Here is a 22,427-nt window from a genome sequence, read left to right on the forward strand (position 1 = left end):
AATAACAATACGGGCAAGTACACTTTGGCATGCCATACTGCGAAGAGTTTTTTTAAAGCGGTTCTTGTTAGGTGTTGGTAAAACACGGACTGCGTAATTCCGGTGGTAATTTGCAAACCAATCCTTGCAGATCTTGAAATAGACCAATCAGAATCGTTTATTTAGACCGCGGTCTGGAGTCCACAGTCCGCATTTTACCCACACCCGTTCTTGTTTGCGATCAACCAATCAGCGATCGTTTGACTACGAAAACATCTATCTGGCCTTCATGGCTCTCTTAGCCAAAAAGGTTCCCGACCCCTGGTCTATAGAGTTGCTAAGTTCCTCAGTTATTTCGATAAGTGGCATGGAAGTTGGAATGTTTCTTTAATATCCATATTGACATTATTGCTCTCGTTGGCGTGGTGAAACGGCGACTCTGTGATTGATAGGCGGGGTCTGTTTAAGGAAGACGTGTACGCCCACTGATCCGGGCTCGGTTTCACCTGGCTTCATTAATCAGTGTCTATTCAATCCCGCCTTGGGCTTTGTGCTACCAATTAAGTCGAGACGCTCTTGTTTTGGGTTGGTTGAGCTCAGCTCAGTCATTTATCCTGGATGTCTTAATCCTACTTTTGTGTAAGAGGCCCCTGCGGGTGTTAGGTCTATTTACAAGCATTATGTGACATTCACAGACAGTTTTGTTACAATGTGTTGTGTATTTGTGGCCAAAGGGACTTCTTAACATGTCCCTTAGAAAATTGTTCTTGTGTTAAGCCCTTCCGGGGTCGAACTGTCTCTGGACAGGCAATTTTAGTCGTGAAACAAGTGTAAGAAGAAGCCAGTGTGATATAAAAATATTAAAGCACTCCTAGCCTTTGTGATGAATAGAAAGGGTGCAATCAAAGTCTTTGATAACATTAACAGTGGCCACCCAAGTGTAAATAGAAGGTAACGTGATGCAATTCGTTTCTCTCCTGATGCTTACATGTATGACTCTATATTACGTCTTATTTATGTCTGTCTTATTTTCTCTCATGTCTACTATATTGGGTAATGTGGGTGTAAAGGTGACTATAGGTGACTATTTTATGTCTAGAGGGTTCTAATAATGTTAAACTTTATTTTTATAAGGTGGTACAAAAATATAGCATTTGTAAATAAGCATTCCTACCTTGTGGAAATTCACGGAATACGGTCGGGTATGGAAGCAATCCAAGTCCTGCATCATGCTGAGAGCTGTTTCTAATATTTTGGTCACTTTGTCCCCCCCCTGTCTTCTCCCTTCAGTGGTCCTGAGCCTCCACCCTGCTGGAGGCGTTTTGGGGGGCAGTTTTTTTCGACGAGCGTGTTTCGGGGGCGGAGGGGCTCGTCCCCTGCTTGGACGGGCTTGTGCCAGTGGCCCGGCCGGGCCAGATTGCATCCCTCTCCACAATACCAACCAATCCTGTCTCTCTTTTGACCCGCTGGGGGCGGTTTCAGCTGAGCACAAGACAAAGCCCGCCCTCCCTTGGCCGCCGCCACTCCTCCCCCACTCTCGTGGGACGATGCATGCATCTTGGCACCTGACTGATTGCGGAGGGTGCGTCTTTGCCCTTTGACCCTCCCCCTCGGCAACCATCTTTCTTGCGCCCTCGTGAGATGGGACGTCCCAGGGGAGGAGCTGATTTCCAGTTGTGACAGTTTATAACTTATGATGAATATACTGTAAATTATTGCTAGATGTTCCAGAAACCACCAAAACCCAACCAAGCATTTATATTCAATTCTTTTTCTTTGTTTTTTTTTTCGAAGGCATGAAGCGTTTGTGACCCGGAAGTTTACGGAGCGACATTACGACCCACGTCCCTCTGCGGAAAAGAGGAGATGGAAAAAAAAACGCATCGAGGCGGGGAAGCGGGTTGGGGTGGAGGGTGTTGAGCCAGAGATGATAAAACTTGATATCAAAAACATGAAGCACCAAAGTGTAGAACTGTGGGGGGGGGCTCTGATTTAATGATTTAAGGTTGCGTGTTCTGTTGTGTTTTTAGCGTCCCGTGACGAGCCTTTTTTTGTTTTGTCCGATTGATATTCTAAGCTACTTTTTAACACTTTTTAGAGGAAAAAAAGAAGGGATTTTATTGTGTAAGCTTTTTCCCACGCACGTCCTGTCTTGTCCGTATGCAGCAGGTAGAGGGCGCTTAGGCGGGGAAACTTAGGGTTAGGCGTTTGCATGTTGGTCCTTTTGTCTCGTCCTCAGCCGTCCTTTTTTTGTTTGTTTGCCTGTTTCGCCCCCCCTGCTCCCCCGCCCCCCTGCTACGCGCCAGGGTAGTTTGGTTCTAATCACTGTGTGCAAACAGTGTGTGTATAGATGTATGTAGAAAAGTGTATCATATGTACATGCATCCTGTGCACCCTACACAATGGGGCGGGGGGACCCACTCACCTCACCTCACCCACCTCACCTCATGACTGTTCCCACCCTCCTGAAGAGAGATTCCTTTGGCCACAAAGGAGGCCGCCATTTTTAAACCATCACCTATCCCACAGCACGCCTGGTGCTGTGTTCAAACATATTCACACCGCCACCCACCAGTCCTCCTTAATGTTGTGTGACCACCGCCCCCACTCTCGCTGTGCTCTTTGTCCCCATCCACCTCCACGAGCTTTCATTTTCCTGGGGAGTTTTGTCTTTTTATTTTGCTTTTGTCTTAGTAAGTTGCCATGCTGGAGTTCTGCACGTGAGGCAGGAAGTGAACGCAACAGGCAGAGATGGGGTTTTTTTCGAGGGGGGGTGGGGTCATTCAATTACCGTGACCAACAATCTGCTGCCCCCTGATGGTTTTAAAAATAATTGTTCCTGCTCAGTGAGTTAGGGTGGGGGTCCCTCGGGCAGCCAAGGGGGTGTATTAGTTCTTATGATTCAGATGATTATTATTATGCATGTTTCAGTTACGCATTTCTACCATGTACGTACCTGAATGAAGATGGCGCTAATGTTAATATTATTATGATACTTGCATCTTTTGAAATGTCCTCCATCTCGAATGTTGACTAGGTGACATGACGGTTTTATTAAAAAAAAAAACGAAACAAAATTGAAATCATTAAAAAAAAAAGGATTCAGGAGCCGCAGCTTGGTATGAGGCCCTCTATGTTTTCTCCCCGCATTGTAATGGTATGAATATTGGACTGCGCTTTCTCCCCCTTGCCCCCCACCTCCCCCTTGCCAGCCTTCATGCGGACGCTGGAGTTTTTTTGCATGATGGTCATGATGTACAATGAAATACAACCATAACTTGACAACTATAAAGTCTTTGTCTGAGTGTTAGTCGGTCTTCAGCATAACTTTGTTATTCTTCACACTTGAATCTTGAAAATATTTAATAAAAATACTATGTCAGCACCACTCGACATTCGACCCGCCCCACCCCCACCCCCACCCCGCCGTCCTCGGTGGCTTTTTATAGCGCCTTCACGCAATACCGGTCTCTGTTCTATTCCTGTCTTCCGACTTCCAATGGCAGGAGAGCAAGGAGCAGGCATGGATGCTTGAACTCTGACCTCTGTCCAGCCCTGTCAGTATATTGCAAATAACAACTATGATGATTAATGCAGCATGCTGCGCTTTGGTCCTCACATCCCCACAAAAGCTCCACAAATGCGAAAACACATCTAATTCATCTTGATATTCCCTAATGAATAAATCCGTGACAATGCAGGTAAAATGTGCAGGAGACATACAGTGGTGTGGAAGTGGTTTCACCCTTCCTGATCAGTTACTTCAAATAAATTTAAATATTAGTCAATGACAACACAAAATTCACTTTTTAAATGAAACTACTATTAAGGGAGAAAAAACATCCAAACCTACATGATCCTGTGTGAAAAGTACCTCCTAAACCTAATAACTGGAATAACTTCTAATGAGACTCTTAAAGCACTGTGGCCTATTCATTTGGGCCCACTCATTTTTACAGAATTGTTAAATTCAGCCACATTGGAGGGTTTTTGAGCATGAAGCGTCTTATTAAAGTCATGCCGCAGCACGTCAATAGGATTCAGGTCAGGACTTTGACAGGCTACTCCAAAGTCTTCATTTTGTTTTTTCTTCAGCCTTTCAGAGGTGGACTTGCTGGTGTGTTTTGGATCACTGTCCTGGTGCAGAACCCAATTAGGTTTCAGCTTGAGGTCACCGACACATTCTCACCAGAATTCATGGTTCCATTTATCACAGCAAGTCTTCCTGGTCCTGAAGCAGCAAAATCGCCCCAGACCATCACACTACCACCACCATATTTTACTGTTGGTTTGATGTTCTTTTTACTTTTACACCAGATGTAATGGGACACACACCAAAAACTTCAACTGTTGTCTGGTCAGACCACAGAGTATTTTTCCAAAGCTCTTGAGGATCATCAAGAGTTTTTTTTTGGGGGGGGGGGTGTCAAAATTAAGACGAGCCTAAATATTCTTTTTGTTCAGCTGTCATTTTCATCTTAGAACTTGACACGACGAGTGGCCATTTTTGCCCAGAGCTTTTTTTAATGGTGGAGTCATGAACACTTACGTCATGGCGGGGATCACACCGACTCCGGTAGGCACTACGGCGACTGTACGTCCACTGTGACTGCGGAAGCCGCGCTCACGCGAGCAGATGTTCTGGCAATAATTAGCCTTGCATACAGGAAGTTCTTGTAAACAATAGCTGTATTTGTCTGCACAGCTGCAGTGTCGTAGATTATTGTGGGGATGTTGGTGCCTTTTGACTTCATACAATGAGTATAAGTACAAAACTTTTTCCATGTTTATTATTGTTATTAAATAGCATTTAATGACGTTTTATTGTTGTTTGCTCTCAAATCGTCACTGTAATTATTAGCAATTTCTTGTATTGATATGATGATGAGAGTACTTCAGCGGATGATTAGATGTGATCCCGGCGTAACTGAGGCAGGTGAGGCTTGCACTTCTTTGGGATTTTGTGCGTAATGATTCTCACAGTTGTGTTGTCACTGACTATTTCAGTTAATTTGATGTTCTGGAAAAAAATAATTTTCCACTGTATGTCACTGTTTTTAAAAAGCCCACAATTTCTTGTCTTTATGCTTTACTGATTACGTTTTTTTGTCAAATTTTGCGATTTTGCACTTTCTTCGAAGGTCCTTGAACACACCATCATTGCTGTGAGATGCAAAAGTGAAACTTACAGTATGTGTAACTACTTCACGGTGACTGATTACAACCATGATTACATTTGTGCTAGTATTATTATAATGTGGTAGTTGCAAGAAACACTCAAGGTATGGTCTTGTGCAGAACTTGTGCAGTTATCGAACTGCTCACAACAATCCCATGACAAAGATGGAACATGGTCAGGTTGGGAGGGGGGGGGGGTGTATCCCAGTTTTGGACGTGCAAATGTTAACACTATGAAGAGATGTTCCATCTCTGTCATGGGGTTGTTGTGAGAAGCTTGATAATGTGATAAACCATCAGTTTCTTCCAACTGCGACATTGGTTCCCCCCCTGGTCCATGTTTCAAGCGGTGGATGAGTTGTCAGCCATGTTGCCCCAACTCCAATTGTAGTCACTGCTGTGAAGATCCCGGAGTTCTGACAGAACGACACGCATATGTGGTTCCAACATATCGAGGTGCTGTTCCACTTGGGGCGGATCAAGACGGACAACTCCCAATTCCTACCTGGTCGTTGCTGCTCTCCACCAGATGACCACTCGTCGTGTCATGCAGCTGTTGCATGCGCCTTCACATATTGCTCAAGCAGTTTCTGCTGAGGGGGGGGGGGGGGGGGGGTACTGTCTTACCCCTTGTCCATTCTCACTAACTTTGGTGTTGGTGCTGGATTCAGTTCGCAGGCGGGTGGAACTGGTGTCTCTTCGTCCTTACTCCAGGTCTCACCTGTGCCTGAGTCTTCTGTTGTGATAGCTTCCCGGAATTTGGTGGCGTTACATGTTACAGCAGCAGAAAGCTACAAAAAGGACAGTAAAACCAAATACCTACACAACAAAGATAGCACTCTACTATGAAGGAAAATTACTATAAACATATATTCATAGAATAGAATATATATAGAATATAGAATTCATAGTAGAGTAAGAGATGAACGTGACAAAAGCACTGAAGGTATTTAACAGTACAGTGGTGATAAATTACATTACACATCTTGCCAATACGGTGCAGATTCATAAAAATAATAAAAAATAGTGATTTTAGCACAAATCTGTCAGCGGTACAAATTGTTTCCTGAACTAATCCTCCATGGCACGAATACACAACCACTGCCCTCAACAAATTTGTTCATCGCTCAGCACCCCCTGTCTTTTATTTTAGCCACAGCGTTGAGTAATGCTGCCGCCTCATTGGACGACATCCTCATGTACACACACACACACACACACACTTTATTTTAAGACCATGTCCACGGGTCTATGTGATGTAGGACAGTTCCCTCTGGCTCCACTCTTAGTATGATTAATGAGTCCTTGCTTAGCTTTCTCAAAGTCAACAACTCGGGTGCACTGTTGCCAACTCCTCAGTAAGAAAAGTCGTTATTGGCTGTCCCAGAAATAGCCAGAAGTCGCTCGTTTGCATACAGTATGATGTAACAGATACTGTAGGAAAAAAATAATCTTCTAGGAGAGATAAAAGGTGAATAATTGGTCATTATTTTGTACTGTTGCTATACTGTATTAGCTTAAAAAGCTCATCCATTTTTGGGTTGGTCGTAAGCATCAGGTCAAGGGGTACGTTGGCCTCTCCAGGCAGGTCCAGCTTCATGATAAATCAATCAGCTCTTAGCTCAAACCAATCCCCACTGCAAGCTCCACGCCAACTCCCAGAGCGGTGTCAGAGCCCACACAAGTCGTTATCGAGAGGAACTGACCTGCCCACAGACGTGTTTGACATATTGGAAGGTATCTTCCATTGACGCTGCTGATGAGTGTCTCCATAGGCGGGGCAAACCTGTTGAAGTGATCTCGATGTTCATTAATAACTGTCCTGACCCTGGTCTCGCCATGTCCTTTCAATTGAGGGCAGCTGTAGCCGAGGTTCAAGAACATCTGGATGAAGTGTTAGGGAGCCAGGAACCCATCTCAACAAACTGATGGGGAAAAATGTACATAAAGTTATCACGTGACAACACACTTATTCTTTAGCTATAGGATATAGCTATCCTCACGAGGGTTGGGGGGGGTGCTGGAGCCTATCCCAGATGTCTTCGGGCAAGAGGCAAGGTACACCCTGGACTGGTGGCCAGCCAATCACAGGGCACATATAGACAAACAACCATTCACACTCACATTCATACCTATGGACAATTTGGAGTGGCCAATTAACCTAGCATGTTTTTGGAATGTGGGAGGAAACCGGAATACCCGGAGAAAACCCATGCATGCAAGGGGAGAACATGCAAACTCCACACAGAGATGGCTGAGGGTGGGATTGAACTCGGGTCTCCTTGCTGTGAGGCCTGCGCGCTAACCACTAAATGTCCTTTATATGGTTTCACAACTAGTATGCATACATGTGGCTGAATAGACGTAATTCTAATTAAGACGTAGCTCTGTCGACCTCTGCTGGACGAATTATACATTACACATGCTAGCAAGTGTCACCGCGAGAATAACTAAATTAGAACACGGTCACGAATAATTACAGACATCACTAAATATGCAATTAAAATACACAATCTTGTTATGTTCAATAACAATACACAATCTTATGCTTAATCACAGACAAAGATCTGACCACTCTTCGAGATGAAGCACTCACACGTGACTGTTCGCATTGCTACTGACTGCTCCACTGATATGTCCGTCATTCAAAAAGGTCCGACTAGAAAAAAATGACTGAACTACGCAGGGCGGAACATCTAGCAACAAAAGACAAAGATGTCTTCTCCAAGGCCAAGTTGGACTTCACTTCGCTTATGATTTCCCCTTCAGCAGTGTTGTCTCAGTCGACCAAAACGCAAAGGTCATCTCAGCTTTCAAAGAAGGCAGACCATATGGAAGAGGACGGCCGTATCATCACAGCAGGTCAGGTCATTTGTCGAGGCAAGTCGAGTGGGCACTTTCAGAAAATTGTCTTTTCAGGATTGGACTCACACACATTGGAACCCTACCCTCTCACTTTTCCTGGTACCATATGGAGAAGGATGTCCGTCATCATGTGAAGCACTGACAAATATGTTCTCAGCAAGACACCCCAGCCTCCAGCAAGGGTTCCACCAGAGAGTAAAAAGGAGAGTTTGTCTGTGTGTTGACTTTTGGTCAGCTGAAAACAGTCACAACAAGTCTGTGGATGTGGTCACAGATGACTTCACAAAATTGACATGTTTTCCTTTGTCAGCTGTGGGACCGCTTCTTCGGCCTTTACAGATTCGCCCAGCACCTCCCCCCAGACCAGGGGGCAACCTTGGAAAGAGAGCTGATGGCTGCGGTCAGGAATTGGCAAGTCTCATACGTCATTCTGCCATCAAATGATTAACAATGGTCATCAGATTAATCGTTATGTTTAAAAATATTTAATCGTGATTAATCAACTGTCTGAAAGATGCCCATTTTTGCTGTATTTCAGAACAGAAAGATAAATGCTGCTATATTTTTGTATGTACTAACAGCTCTTCATATTTCATCATTGATCGGGCATCCAGAGGCAAACAAACATGTTGTTCACCACAATTCTGGGCGGGGCTACACCCACATCATGCTTGCCGCTACCGTCGGTTGTGCCGCTCATGTAAACCACTTAATAGAAAGTCGGCCATATTTGTTTGTTTGGTCTCGCTGAAGAAGACAAGATGCTCGGATCTGCTGCAGGAACCTTGACTGGATGACTTTTAATGGCTTCATGTACACAGGGGGTCCATGTTGCAGTTACAACACAGTAAGTGACACACACACACACACAAACATCACAACAAAGCACAATAAAGTCCCAAATAACTTTACCGCCTTGTCGGCTTGTAAAAAATTAACACGACAACAACGCAACCTCGCCATCTTGTGGTGGAAAGCAACAAAACAGGATCCCATCAATCCTTAGAAGTCGCTTTTAATGGCTTTCAATGTCAGATTCTGTACAATTAAATCGCCGTACCAGTGTTTTTAGTACACTACTGTGGCTTACATGGATTGTTGTTCTACAACATTTTGCTAGCGGCCACCCCCGCATGGAAAGTCTCCGGCCAACTCATCGACACCCCTACACGGGTACCCTTGGCCACCCCAATGAAAGACTTCTTGAAGTATTTGGACCTTCATTCGGAATACTAACTCTAGCAAATACAACAATTTAAAACATAACGACTGCTGCACTGGCCACAAGATTAGCTACACCTACACTACTATAGTATAACTATTGTATATTGGATACATAATGTTATGCTAATACCTTAATGAGCGCCATTATCTTTGTCGAAAACGCATATAGTTGTTGTATCCTGAACAAAACCCCAACATGCTGGTGTTTGAAACAGTCTAAAGTGGTTTGGTGATGAAAAAGGTGAAGGATTGGCTATTGGAAACACTGGTACGGCCCTTATTAAGTAGCTTGGTCATGGCTCATAGTCATCAACAAAATGCAAAGAAAAGCCCTTCTTTTTCTTGTTTTTGTTTGTTTGAATGAAACATCATTGCATGTTTGTACAGGAATTGGTTTGTTTTTACAGAGAAAACACATGCTGGGGCGGGAGCTGTACTGGCAACACAGCAAGCTCCGCCCACCCAGCCACCTGGCCAGTCAGCACACAGGAGTTCAGATTTGAATTTGGTCACATGGCACAGGAAGTGAGCCAATGATAATCAATCCATCTGTGCATCATCGTCCACCACGGGGTGTGCGTGTTTGTTGTGATTTCCGTGTGCGTGTTGTCGTCTAACGTCGCCGATGTCATTCGTTTCCACCCTCAACTCCTCTCCTCCCATTTTGGTGTTGGTGACCTCATCAATCCAGCCCCGGAAGCGTCCAACTCTGGTGTAGAGCGACGGCGAGGAGGGGTCAGCGCAGCCGTACGCGCCAGCAACGACACCCGCCAGCACCCATTGGCCTGCCTCTCCCTGACACAGCAGCCCGCCTCCCGAGTTGCCCTGACAACCGTCGCCGTGGAGCAGGCTGGTGTCCGCGGGGCTGCCGGCGCACAGCGTGGCGTGACTGGAGAAGCTGTCACCGTGGCGCTTCTTGCATTGCCATGACGACATGAGGGGGACCCAAGAGGCCAGCACGGAGTCTAGGATGCAACATGAACATCACTACCCACGGTGGAACTTGCCCCCCCCCAAATACTATATCTTATCCTATCTGTACAAACCACAGTAGGGCTGAACAGAATACACACCTGCACCGCTCCAGCCGGTGGTAACCATGACGACGCAGGACGACAACGTACTGGCAGGTGCCGTGTCGGCTGCGGGGAGGCAGGCAGCGTTGACGTTGGGGTCAAAGGTCAAACAGTGGCCCTTAGCACTGGGCAGTTTCAGCAAAGCCAGGTCATGGCTGCCACTTTGACCTTTGAACTTCCTGTGGACCACCACCTGCTCCGGGGTGACGGTTTGCGACGATGCCCCCACACGCACCAAATACTTGGATGGATCTCTGCTGAACCTAGTGGGCAGGAGAGATTAATACGACAATAATAAGACTATTCAACAGCACTACTCTGATATTGAAGCTTAAATGTGTGCTTTACCTGCTGAAACAGGTGGCGGATGTCAGCGCCCAGCACGCGCTAATCAGAGTGGCGCTGCAGAGAGGACTGCCGCCATGTTTACTTTGGGACTGAAGCCACACCGACACCTGCCAGGGCCAGGCCGTCCTATGACAGGTCAGCAGTCGTGTAAAAAAACACCATCAACACTGCCCCCTAGAGGACGGTTGTTGTACAACCTGTGTGTTTTTCTCAATGAAAACCAATGTGGCTGTAAGTTCCACTCTTGGATCAGGTTACGATGTGTACTTTGAATAATTCTAATGTCCTACCTGAGCATATTTCCTCCTCCTCCTCTTCCCTCATGCAGCTTCCTCAGGCCACAACTCAGCTCTTCAGGCCGAACTTGAACCACCAACTCAACTTGCGGTGCTATGACATCACATTTGACCCCCGCCGCTTGCTTGCGTCTGCACCCCATGACGCTCTGGCCCAGAGAGGGACACTCGCCCAGGAACTCCTCCTTGCCTGTGCACCTCACCTGGTCCAGGTGGACCGGTCCTTTGCCTTGCCCGAAGCCCCCAGCTGCAACAGCGCCACCACTGGGAGAGAAGGATGTCAAGGTTTGTCTTTGAGTTCTTCCAATTCCTGAAGGTTAGCTCGCTTTTTGTGCACAGTGAAGCGGTCACCTGTGACCAAGCTGCCGACACACCACGGCTGCATTGAGGTCGTTCCATCCAGAATCACAAATGATGCCCCATTCGCCATGGAGATACACCTCCACACGCCCCTCCTTCCTGCTGCTGCCACCCATGAGACGCACCAGTGGACCTGACAGGAAGAACAGTTGATTTTTTTGTTATGTAACTATACACTGTATGCCATGACTGGTCTCCTCACCTGTGGAAGGAGCGATGGCAGGCAGTTCGTTGGTCTCTGTCTTGCCCTGCCCTCTGCAGCGCACCCCCACGTCCTCGCCGTGTGAGCAGTCCGTGCGTCCCCAGATGCCGTGGCGGCAGTCCAGCAGGGACGTCTCCGAACCATCGCAGTGAACGTCGTCCAGCAGGATCAAACCCGCACCTTCACCAAATGTCCCGTCCGACACCACCTCTGCGTGACCGCTGCCAGGGGAGGTAAAGTCGTCTTTTTGATTCAGGATGTCCTGTCAAGCGCCTCCGTGTGTTTATGCTGTATGTACCTATAGCCTAACTGTCCACACACAACCTGGGCGTGCTGCTGGTTCCAGTGGTCATCACACACCGTGCCCCAGTCACCGTTGTGGAGCACCTCCACTCTGCCTTCCCAGGGACTGTCTCCACCCACCAGTCGTACCACACCATCTGAAAACAACATTAACATGAGGATTTTAGCTTTTTTTATTCTATTTAGGGACCTTGAACATGGCATACATTAATTTGGGGTCTTGTTTACATTATATTCCATATATGAGATGCTGGAGCTACAGTACGCTCCCTCCATCAACACTGCTAATGATTTATGGATATGCGGAGGATATAAATAGAAGTTTCAAGTCTGTGTGTCAGGTTGTAGAGTATTGCGTCACCCCAAGATGAAGAGATGGGCACAAGGTGCACGGAAATGTATTTTGGAAAGATTCAAACATACAAAGCTGAAGTAAATAGACCCTTAATCTAATCAGCACCAGGAGCCTCATCTACTAGGCTTGTGTACACACTTTTTTTTTTTTTTTTCTCAATATTTTTGTCAGGAAGTAAAAGGAAAAGTGTGCTGTGCCTGTGTATGGGCTGCAGGAGACGCCGGCATCCTCCATGTGGTCACAGTTGTGCTGCTCCCAGTCGCCGTGGGGACACTGATCCAGGAACAGCTCGTTTCCGGTGCAGGAGACAGCGTCCAGCATGATGGGACCAGAACCCTGACCAAAGTGGGCCCAGGACCAGGCCTTAGCCTCACCACTGCAACACACGCAGACATATTTAATGCATGTTGTATAGATATGTTCTTCCAATATTTGTGTGTGTTATAGCAACCTGAAGCCTAGCTGCCTGCACACCACTGCTGCATCTCTGTCATCCCATTGGTCATCGCACACAGAGCCCCACCTCCCACTGTGGAAGACCTCCACGCGACCCTCGAAGTCTTCCTCACCGCCGACCAGTCGCAGTGGAGGTCCGCTGCCTGACGGGAAGAAATGTCAAGTGTTGCATTCTGACCTTTTTCGATGACGCAACTTTTTCCATGACACACTTAGGCTAAACTCGTAAAATCTGCTATGAAAATACCACTGTTTCACTGTTGAACTAATCCGGAGGTGGTGTCACCATTTATGGAGACCCTAAGAGGTTCCTCAGGGGTCATGGAGAATTTTTTTTAAAAATAGCATTCCCTAATATTATCTACCTATAAGCAAGATATATTTAGAGATTAGGGACTATGCTTCAAAGATTAAAAAAAAAAAGTTTTTTTTTAATCTGGAATAAAGTGGATCTTCCATAGCCGATTTTAAGCTGAAAGTCCATCATGTTATGAGTTTAGCCTAAATTAGCATGGTGGTATAGGAGCTTAGGAAGGTAAACCATTTACTCATTATACTTCAATGAACCTCACATACATTTTCGTAAACAACAAAGGCTGTGGTTCAGGTTCAGATCATTGTTGTCATATTTGAATATTAACATTCATGCAATTCCAATGACTATATATAAGAGTGTTCCTGTCAGATGACTGGAAAATGTCCTCACTGACCTTCAGGAGGCACACAGCGTGCCGCCGCCTCATTTCCATGGTTACAGTCTCCGGTGACAAATGTCCTGCTCCTGCAGGCGCTGAGGCTTTTCTCGTCGCCCCGGCAACCCAAACGCTCAAAGTGGAAGAGGCCAGAGCCCGAGCCAAACTGGGTGTGCTGCACCGCCGTGCCAATGTCGCTGTCAAGAATGCATCCAACCTGATAAGAACATTCAAATCAGGCATTTACGCTAGCTCTGGCTCCGCCTACCTCAGGCCTAGCTGCCTGCAAATGACGCTGGCATCTCTGTCAGTCCAGTGAGAGTCGCACACGGCCCCCCACTGGCCGTTCAGGTAGACTTCAACCCGTCCGCTGGTGGATGACGTGCCGCCGACCAGCCGAGTCGCGCCTGAAGGTCAGAAAACAAGATGTTACGTTCACGCATGTTCGTCTGCTGACCTTCAGTGTGCAACGGCAAGGATGAAAGAGTGAAAGGTGCATTTGTTTTACGTAGTATATCACACAGAAATGAACATTTCAGAAGAATAACCATTATATAGGACCTATAATGGTCATTTTGGCCCTTTGTGTGGTTATAGATCTTCCAGAATCTGCACCTATTCGGCTGTATTTCCCTGGCTTTCCAAAACGGTCTGTTTTAATTTATTCCACCCAAACTACCTTTTCCTAACTACGACCTATTCCTTCCAAACTACTGCCGAACCCCACTTTCTAATTTTGTTGGTATAGGAGTTGATAAGTAGTTAGGAGCTCCCGGTACTCAGTGAACTCAGTGGTAACATAGATCCATGTTTTTCGAGTGACAATCTTGACAACCAGACAATCTTGACACATCAGTAGTGTACATTTGGTCATGAAAGGTTTTTTGCAGGACTATCTGTGCTTGTGGTTATGGTTTCTTGGCTTATTTGTCATCAAAATATATACGTGATTCGGTATGTAAAAGGCCAAACGCTGGTCCTTGCGTGTGTGGTCCAAATGAACCCTAGTGGAAAAGGGCTTGGGTACTGCTAAATTTTCAGTCAATACAATAGTCATCAAGTGTGGAAATACTTGTCTTTAAATGTCTTTATTGCCACGTTCTCCAGGTCAGCAGATCCCGCTCCCTCATACTCCACAAGGTTTAAAATACCTCTCACCCACTCTTGAGAAACTGAATTATCATTATCATTTGACTAGATTTGAGTAAGTCCTGCCCACAGACTTTGATGGGTGATTGTGACAGATAGGACTGATAGGACTTAAAGCAAAGTGGGTGTCCTTTGTGCGTGTACCCTGGTGACAGTCGCAGTAGGCCCAGCCAATGGCGCCCGAGTTCTGCCGGAAGAAGCACCATGGATTGGACTCGCGATCCGGGTTCCTGCAGTAGTTGTGGTCTCCGAGCCCCCGGCCTGGGTACTGCATGACATAGTCTGGGAACTCGGTCCATTTGAGGCACGGCACACCCGAGTCCGTCTGGGACACGGTGCCATTGTAGTAGCCCAGCTCGGTGAATCCCTCGGAGCAGGACAGAGGGACTAGAGGAGACAGGACATATTTAGGTCACGTTTAATACTTGTTTGAAGTGAACAGGAAGGTGACTGACTGCTCTGAAATACCCATCAACTTAAAGACTAACATGAGGCTTAGCCTGGAGCTGAGACGCCCTGTACTTTTTTTGGCTTGTTGTCGGCCTCCTTAAAGGGAAACTGCACTTTTTAACACATATTTCTTTCCCTTTTCTATGCATTATAACACGAGAAAACAAGTTAATATGAGCTAGCTAACAATTAACACCTATTTCGACTACAAAGCCCTCTAAAAAAACCCTCCAACAACTTTGCATGGTTTGATGTCCATGCTGTGATCGTGCATTAACACGTACACTGATGATAACGTGTAATAGTTGCAGTATCTTGCCTTATTTTGATTATTTAAAACACTACCCAAACTTCACATACTTATGCTAGTTCCATCAACAACAGAAGCATAGATACAGCGACAACATTTACGATGTCTGCTCTCCTTGAGATGGCTGTGTCTTCCAGCACAAGGAGCAAACCAGCATCTTGTTGAGTCTTGGTAGCCAAATTGAGAGCTAGGAATCCACTCTTCCGTCTTCTGTGAATGATGCGAGCGGTGAGTGAGTGAGGTGTCGTGTTCGTTTGACAGATTTCATGTTAGCTGCTACAATAATAACAGTTTTTTTGTGAGGGCTTTAGCATCAAAATACTGTAGATATTTCCCATGAGGTCTGTTGTTACCTAGCTCATATTAACTTTTCATTTTTTTTTTATATTTCTTAGGGTAGAATGCACAGAAAAGGGATATAAATATGTGTTCATGTTTCACATAAGGATTGTGGATGATGGCCAAAATTTCCCTTTAACTACTTGAAACGGAGAGGGTTCTCGGCATGGAGGATGCACTGGTTTGGAGCGGTCAAAGGTATAAAGGTGTACATACATACATACAATACAAATACACAAATAAATGATCAGTAAAGTAACGTAATTCATATTACATAAACGTAATGATAAGCCAAAGGCACATTACATACAGAAATCAACAAGGGAATTAAGTAAGTATGACGCTTATTAGAACAATTTCCATTAAAAAAAACACGTGATTGAACATGTTCATTATGTGAGAATCAGCACCTCTATTTAGGTCCAGTTATTACCTATTCGCCTATTATTCCATACACATGAAGTACACACAAAGTTGTGGACTCCTATCGAACAGAACGCTTTCCAGATCTTCCAGATAAAGTCATAAATAGCTCATCTGACGCAACGGCATACTCTGGTGCATTTACTGACCGCCGAACACAGTAGGACAAAACAACACCCAAAACTGAAGATTATCAATGACACAAACCATGTAAATTATGGGCTTCCTAACACTACTAATAATCGCTATCCGTCAATCTCTAACACACACACATCCAATAAAGAACACAAAGTGTAAACAAACAGGTAAGAAATGGAAGGTTTGCTGCTATTTGTTGTAGCAGCGCAGGCTTTGAGAGTGATTGGATTTAGCTTGCAACAGCAAGTACACAACTACCCCATTAGGACTGTTTTCATATCACTCTGCTGTCTTCTTGTACTTCATGACTAATGATGCTCTCCAGCTCCAACATAGCTACTTTTAAATACCCTGATCTCATGTTAAAAATGGACTTCTCGTGCATATGTGATGTCATATTTGAGTACTTGGTGGTAGGGATGATCGGCCACCGATCAGTATCTACCAATTTCCATAAAAAACACGTGATTGAACACGTTCTTTATGTGAGAATCAGCACCACTATTTAGGTCCAGTTATTACCTATTCGCCTATTATTCCATACACATGAAGTACACACGAAGACTCCTATCAAACAGAACGCTTTCCAGATCTTCCAGATTCTGCACCTATTTCTGCAGTATTTCAATTGACTTCCTGCTTCCGACCCAAATAGTCTGTTTAACTTATTCATCCCCCGGCCCCGGTGATTGGTCACACTCCCAAGCACTCCCGAGGACTTCCAAATATGTAACTACGCATTTAGATTTAGATAGATAGATAGATAGATAGATAGATAGATAGATAGAGAGAGAGAGAGAGAGAGAGAGAGAGAGGGAGGTAGGTAGGTAGGTAGGTAGGTAGAATAACACAGCAGTGAAATTGACTAATTAATGTCATTGCATGGAACAACATTATAATTTGTTGTGGCCATGAAGAAATAAACATATCCAGGCTAAAAAGCATACTGTTAAAAGATGTTAGTAAATAAAAACAAATAAAATGAATAGATGAATAAAATAATCACCATTCATAAACAATTAATGTAGAAATAATAATGAATTTGTCTCCAACCCCCCCCCCCCCCCCGCCCCCCCCAAAGAAGCTCTCCACACACACACACACATTATACATCATTACCACGACAACAGCACTCTGCTCATCATCGCCATGGGAACAGCCTCTCTGTTCGTATAATCCATTTCCCCTCCAAAGAATATTTGACACGGTTCACACTTGCTGTATGAAGGAGGGAGGGGGGCAGGGTGTGTATTTGGGGTTTTTGGACTACACAAAACCACACACATTTACAAATAAATAACATGGCAATGCTAACATCTGCGGCATGCATTCATTCATGCCTGCAGGTGCTCATTGGTGGAAGCAACCTGATTTATTGGGGCCCCACCCCCATCGTTGCCTCTCCCCCCTCACCCCTTCTCTAAGGGAAGGAGCCAGAACTGAAAAAGGAGAGGCGGGTAGATGAATGAAACGCTTCTTTGCGTCAATACGGCTTACATTGCATCATTGAAAATGAAGGTGCTTGGATGCTTGGGTGTAATGGCGGCGTGGTAGTGGTTCTGGTTGAGGAGAGAGCATTATGGGATGCCTACCTGAGTTCTGCACCTCGTTTAAGTAACTGTCCTCAGCCACCACCTACAAAAACAAAAAATCCCCCCCAAATGTTAGCGTTTTAATGCACTAAACGGACATTTCACTTCAGTTGCCATATTGTACCCACTTCTTAAAGCCTGTTTCCATGCCAGCGACTCAATATAGAGGAGACGGGGGGGGGGGGTGTTGACAAGGGCATAGAAATACAAGACTTTTCATCTTCAAACTGCTGCACACACACACACACACACACACACACACACACGACAGTGGTACTGCTGTACAGTACCAACATCAGAGCAGGAACGTGGCCTGTACTCGTGAACACGGGTGCTAATAACACGGGACATTCAGTCCCCCTAAAATGTTCTTAAGCCCCCCCTAAATAATTTGATATTTTTTATTGATTGTTTTTTTATATTTTTTTTTATATATTATATTATATAATAGGGCAAGCAAGCCAATAAGCAGGCTAATACTAGCCTACTAATAGTAGTAATAATCAGAAGAAGATAGATAGACGGATAGATAGATAGATAGATAGATAGATAGATAGATAGATAGATAGATAGATAGATAGATAGATAGATAGATAGATAGATAGATAGATAGATAGATAGATAGATAGATAGATAGATAGATAGATAGATAGATAGATAGATAGATAGATAGATAGATAGATAGATAGATAGATAGATAGATAGATAGATAGATAGATAGATAGATAGATAGATAGATAGATAGATAGATAGATAGACGGATAGACGGATAGACGGATAGACGGATAGACGGATAGACGGATAGACGGATAGACGGATAGACGGATAGACGGATAGACGGATAGACGGATAGATGGATAGATAGATAGATAGATAGATAGATAGATAGATAGATAGATAGATAGATAGATAGATAGATAGATAGATAGATAGATAGATAGATAGATAGATAGATAGATAGATAGATAGATAGATAGATAGATAGATAGATAGATAGATAGATAGATAGATAGATAGATAGATAGATAGATAGATAGATAGATAGATAGATAGATAGATAGATAGATAGATAGATAGATGGATAGATGGATAGATAGACAGATAGACAGATAGATAGATAGATTTTTGCAGTGTAGTTTTTTTTTTTGCAGCGGTTTTGCAGTGTAGATTGTGTGTACTTGTGTACATTTAATGGTGGCCTAAAACTATTGAGTATCTCTACTAAATCTGTCCAAAAGTGGGAAAGTTATATCCTGGTTCTTGTTCCTTATTTGGATTTTATTTTTTTAATGTCTACTACATTCATTCATATCCTGTGCATCTCCAGGGGGCTACCCCCCCACCCCCTTCAGAACCTAGTGACGCCCCTGGTATCGAACCATTGAAGAGACAGATGTGACTCCATAGATGTGAATATGAGTGTGAATGGTTGTTTGTCTATATGTGCCCTGTGATTGGCTGGCCACCAGTCCAGGGTGTACCCCGCCTCTCACCCAAAGACAGCTGGGATAGGCTCCAGCAAATGAACGAATGAATGAACGTATCCATTGCTAGTTGTAGTTGAATGTCTTCTTCTGATCTTCTGTGAGCTTGTTAAACAACTTAGACACATTACCGCCACCATCTGGTCGGCCTGAGTGTGTAATGGATAACATATCGTAGCATAGCAGCTAGCCTTCTGGTGTCGTCACTTGTAGCCGACTACACAGTCCCACGGTCCTTGTGGGCCCACTGGTGCAAAGTTTTTTGCGGCGCTTGAGGCCAGAGTTGGTTAAGAATCACTGCTCTAATACACTACAAGGACACAGAACACAATGTGGCACAATGAACCATAACATTGCGAGGGGACGCTGTATTAATTTTATAACGTGTTAAGAATACCAGATTAATCACGGGTGTTTTCGGCAGCTTGAGTTATAACGGAAACTTTCATTTCCCTGCTCTGTAACTTTAGCATATTAGCGTTAACATCTTTTGGGGTGTTGTACTCGGTGTTGAATTGATGGGGGGGGGGGCGGAAGTCCTCTGCAGTCTGCTACTTCTCTAATTAACCCCCCCCCCCACCCCTGGATGGCTGAATCTTCTTTGCAGGTGACCTGCTGTGGCGGGCTGCAGTAGCATGCAGGCTTCACCCCGAGGAGCACAGGAGGAGCACGCCTCACATGACTCACGTGCGTTAGATTGTAGAGTAGATTTCATTGGCTCAAGGGGGTTTTTCTGCAGGTTGACTCTCCAGTTAATATTGGATCGATAGGGAACAGTAAATGTTTAAAACGTGCAGAAAACACTATTAAATATACATTTTGCACAGACATTAAAAATAAATATATTACACAGTGATTTAAGTATATGCATAAAGATGTGGTACATCCGCCTATGGGTAATACAAGATAATTCCAATTTAAAAATGAAACATAACGCAGTATGGATGACGACATACACTAGAAGAAATGATAATATGATGCATAAAAGCAAAGCTTGTTTCCATGCCGTTACTGTCTTTCCATTGATCTGTGACATCATCAATGAAATGAAATCAATCAGTCGAAGACGCGCGAAGAAAAGGCACCATCATCCTCACCCTTCATCCTCCTCATCCTCAATACATCAACTGTACACACACATGTAGATAAAATATACGGAGAGGCTCATCTTACCTGCCCGCAGCCCACCGGCAGCCAGAAGCAGGCTGCCGCGATCAAGCACAACAGCCCCCGGCCGCTGAGAGCCATCTTACCCGCCCTGCAGCTCGGTGTCCGCCCGCGTCCGTCAGACCACACTAAGCTCCTCCACCCCCGTGGCCGTGCACCCGAGCGCGGCCCCTGCTGGACGTGAGGTGCTGTTGCGTGAGGAGGAGGAGGAGGATGGTGATGAGGAGGGCGGTGTTTCGAGACGTTGAGCTCAGGGTGCGGCAGTAAAAAAAAATGGGATGGAGAACAGAACACAAACACACATTACGCACGCATGCGCATGAAGCGTAAGTGACATTGTGTTGAGCTCTGCAGAAACATCTCTCTCTTTTTTGCTATCTATGCAAATTCATTTCCACGTGTGGCGGGGGTGGGTAGACATCAAGATTTCATAAAAACGTTATTGTCATGAATATATTTACATGCATAAACCCACATTTGACCTCTGCGTTTGAACCCATCAAACGGCAGTATTAGTATTACAGTATGACCGTCTTCATGGTGTATTTTTAATTTTAATGAATACATAATATACATATTATATTACTATTTTAATATTATATATTATATATTTTAAAATATATATTAATATTTTGCTATATTTTGTTCACTTTTTTCTATATTTTGTTAATGTTTTTAGTGAGTGATGAGTCATTCTGGGTCCATTTTTAATATTTATATATGTTGTTTCCTTGAATTTCCTTGAAGTTGTCAACATGTGAACCAAGATGCTGATTTAAGGGGTCAGCGTATGGGTCAGCGTATGGGTCAGCGTATGGGTCAGCGACGTCCGACAATCAACTACCTCCTTCACGTAGCGTCAAAGTACTGTCTAGAATTCCTCCAAGAGCTTTGTTTCCAGAGCATTCTTCCTCCTCTTCTTTATCTTTCCTCCATTGGGATGCCTTCAAGCTCTGAGCTGCAGATTAAATTTATCCACTTCACACACACTTTAGTCTTACCCGCACACGCTCCGGGCTGGGAGATTACTTGGGAAAATGATTTCCTTTCCTTTTTAAGGCTTCCCCTGCCAACACTAACAGGCTTTCTGTTTTTTGGTTTTTTTTATAAGCTTGCTATCTTTGACCCAAATCTTGCTGGTTATCGCTGCTTGGTGTTTGCTTTATTCCAACATCATTTGTTTGTCTCATTGCTGCTGTTGGATCGGTTTGCTGCATATGCCCCCCCCCGGACAGTTCATTAACTGCATCTCAGCTTTGTGATATAATATTTTGAATGTATTCCCACTATGAAAGAAATATATCCTTCATGCACTGGGATGCATTCTCAGTGATGTATCCTGGGATTTTTCTTAAAAAGGGGACCTTTCATTCATTCATTTTCTACCGCTTATCCTCACAAGGGTGGCGGGGGTGCTGGAGCCTATCCAAGTTGCCTTCGGGCGAGAGGCGGGGTACACCCTGGACTGGTGGCCAGCCAATCACAGGGCACATATAGACAAACAACCATTCACACTCACATTCATACCTATGGACAATTTGGAATTGCCAATTAATCTTGCATGTTTTTGGAATATGGGAGGAAACCGGAGTACCCGGAGAAAACCCACTCATGTACAGTAGTAGAACATGCAAACTCCACACAGAGATGGCCGAGGGTGGAATTGAACTCAGGTCTCTTAGCTGTGAGGCCTGGGCTAACCACTTGGTTGCCGTGCAGCCACACATCTTAAAGGGAACCTATTATGCTCATTTTTCAGCCCTTTGTATTGACTTGTGGACTCTTATAGAGCAGCTACACACAATAACCAGCACAGAAAGGTTCTTCCAGAATCGGCATATTCAGCTGTATTTCTTTGGATTTCAGGTTTCCCGCGAAAATGGTCTGTTGTGGTCCACAGGGGTTGGTACAAGCTACAGCCACAATAAAAACACACGCACTGTCAGGTATAATCAAAATGAAGCCTTATTAGCTTTGTAAAGGCTGATTTGTCGATGCATCTGCAGCGTGCAAGTGTACCTAATGATATGGCTTGGTATCT

The 22,427-nt window shown here is 44.6% G+C and overlaps 2 protein-coding genes and 1 long non-coding RNA gene across 21 annotated transcripts in view; 2 read left to right on the forward strand and 1 right to left on the reverse strand.

The window, feature by feature from the left end:
- The window catches only part of LOC131109252 (calcium/calmodulin-dependent protein kinase type II subunit gamma), a 40,674-nt gene extending 37,403 nt beyond the window's left edge, over positions 1-3,271 (forward strand). For all 18 annotated transcript variants that reach the window (XM_058061000.2, XM_058061006.2, XM_058061012.2 and 15 more), the window contains one exon: positions 1,270-3,271. The gene's annotated coding sequence lies outside the window, so the exon portion shown is untranslated. The remainder of the gene's footprint in view (positions 1-1,269) is intronic.
- A 5,960-nt stretch (positions 3,272-9,231) lies between these two features.
- LOC131109722 (neurotrypsin) lies at positions 9,232-20,583 on the reverse strand. The gene is made up of 14 exons (XM_078788640.1): positions 20,393-20,583; positions 17,736-17,778; positions 14,628-14,870; positions 13,603-13,741; positions 13,353-13,531; positions 12,638-12,785; positions 12,384-12,562; positions 11,827-11,968; positions 11,529-11,749; positions 11,318-11,459; positions 10,961-11,230; positions 10,671-10,796; positions 10,320-10,585; positions 9,232-10,211 (listed from the first exon to the last, which is right to left on the reverse strand). The coding sequence occupies exons 1-14, from the start codon at positions 20,465-20,467 to the stop codon at positions 9,787-9,789; spliced, it is 2,598 nt and encodes an 865-aa protein (XP_078644766.1). The 5' UTR covers positions 20,468-20,583; the 3' UTR covers positions 9,232-9,786.
- LOC131109723 (uncharacterized) lies at positions 10,232-13,232 on the forward strand. Of its 2 annotated transcripts, XR_013625590.1 has the most exons (4): positions 10,232-10,901; positions 10,999-11,761; positions 12,358-12,531; positions 12,634-13,232. It is a non-coding gene; the product is annotated as an uncharacterized LOC131109723 (long non-coding RNA). The 2 variants fall into 2 exon arrangements; XR_013625586.1 differs by lacking the exon at positions 12,634-13,232 and having other exon boundaries at positions 12,401-12,622.
- Positions 20,584-22,427: the final 1,844 nt, after the last annotated feature.

This window comes from Doryrhamphus excisus, linkage group LG2 (assembly GCF_037039965.1).
Source record: "Doryrhamphus excisus strain RoL-2023G ecotype Guam linkage group LG2, RoL_Dexc_Guam_v1.1, whole genome shotgun sequence".
In the NCBI taxonomy this organism is placed as follows: domain Eukaryota; kingdom Metazoa; phylum Chordata; class Actinopteri; order Syngnathiformes; family Syngnathidae; genus Doryrhamphus; species Doryrhamphus excisus.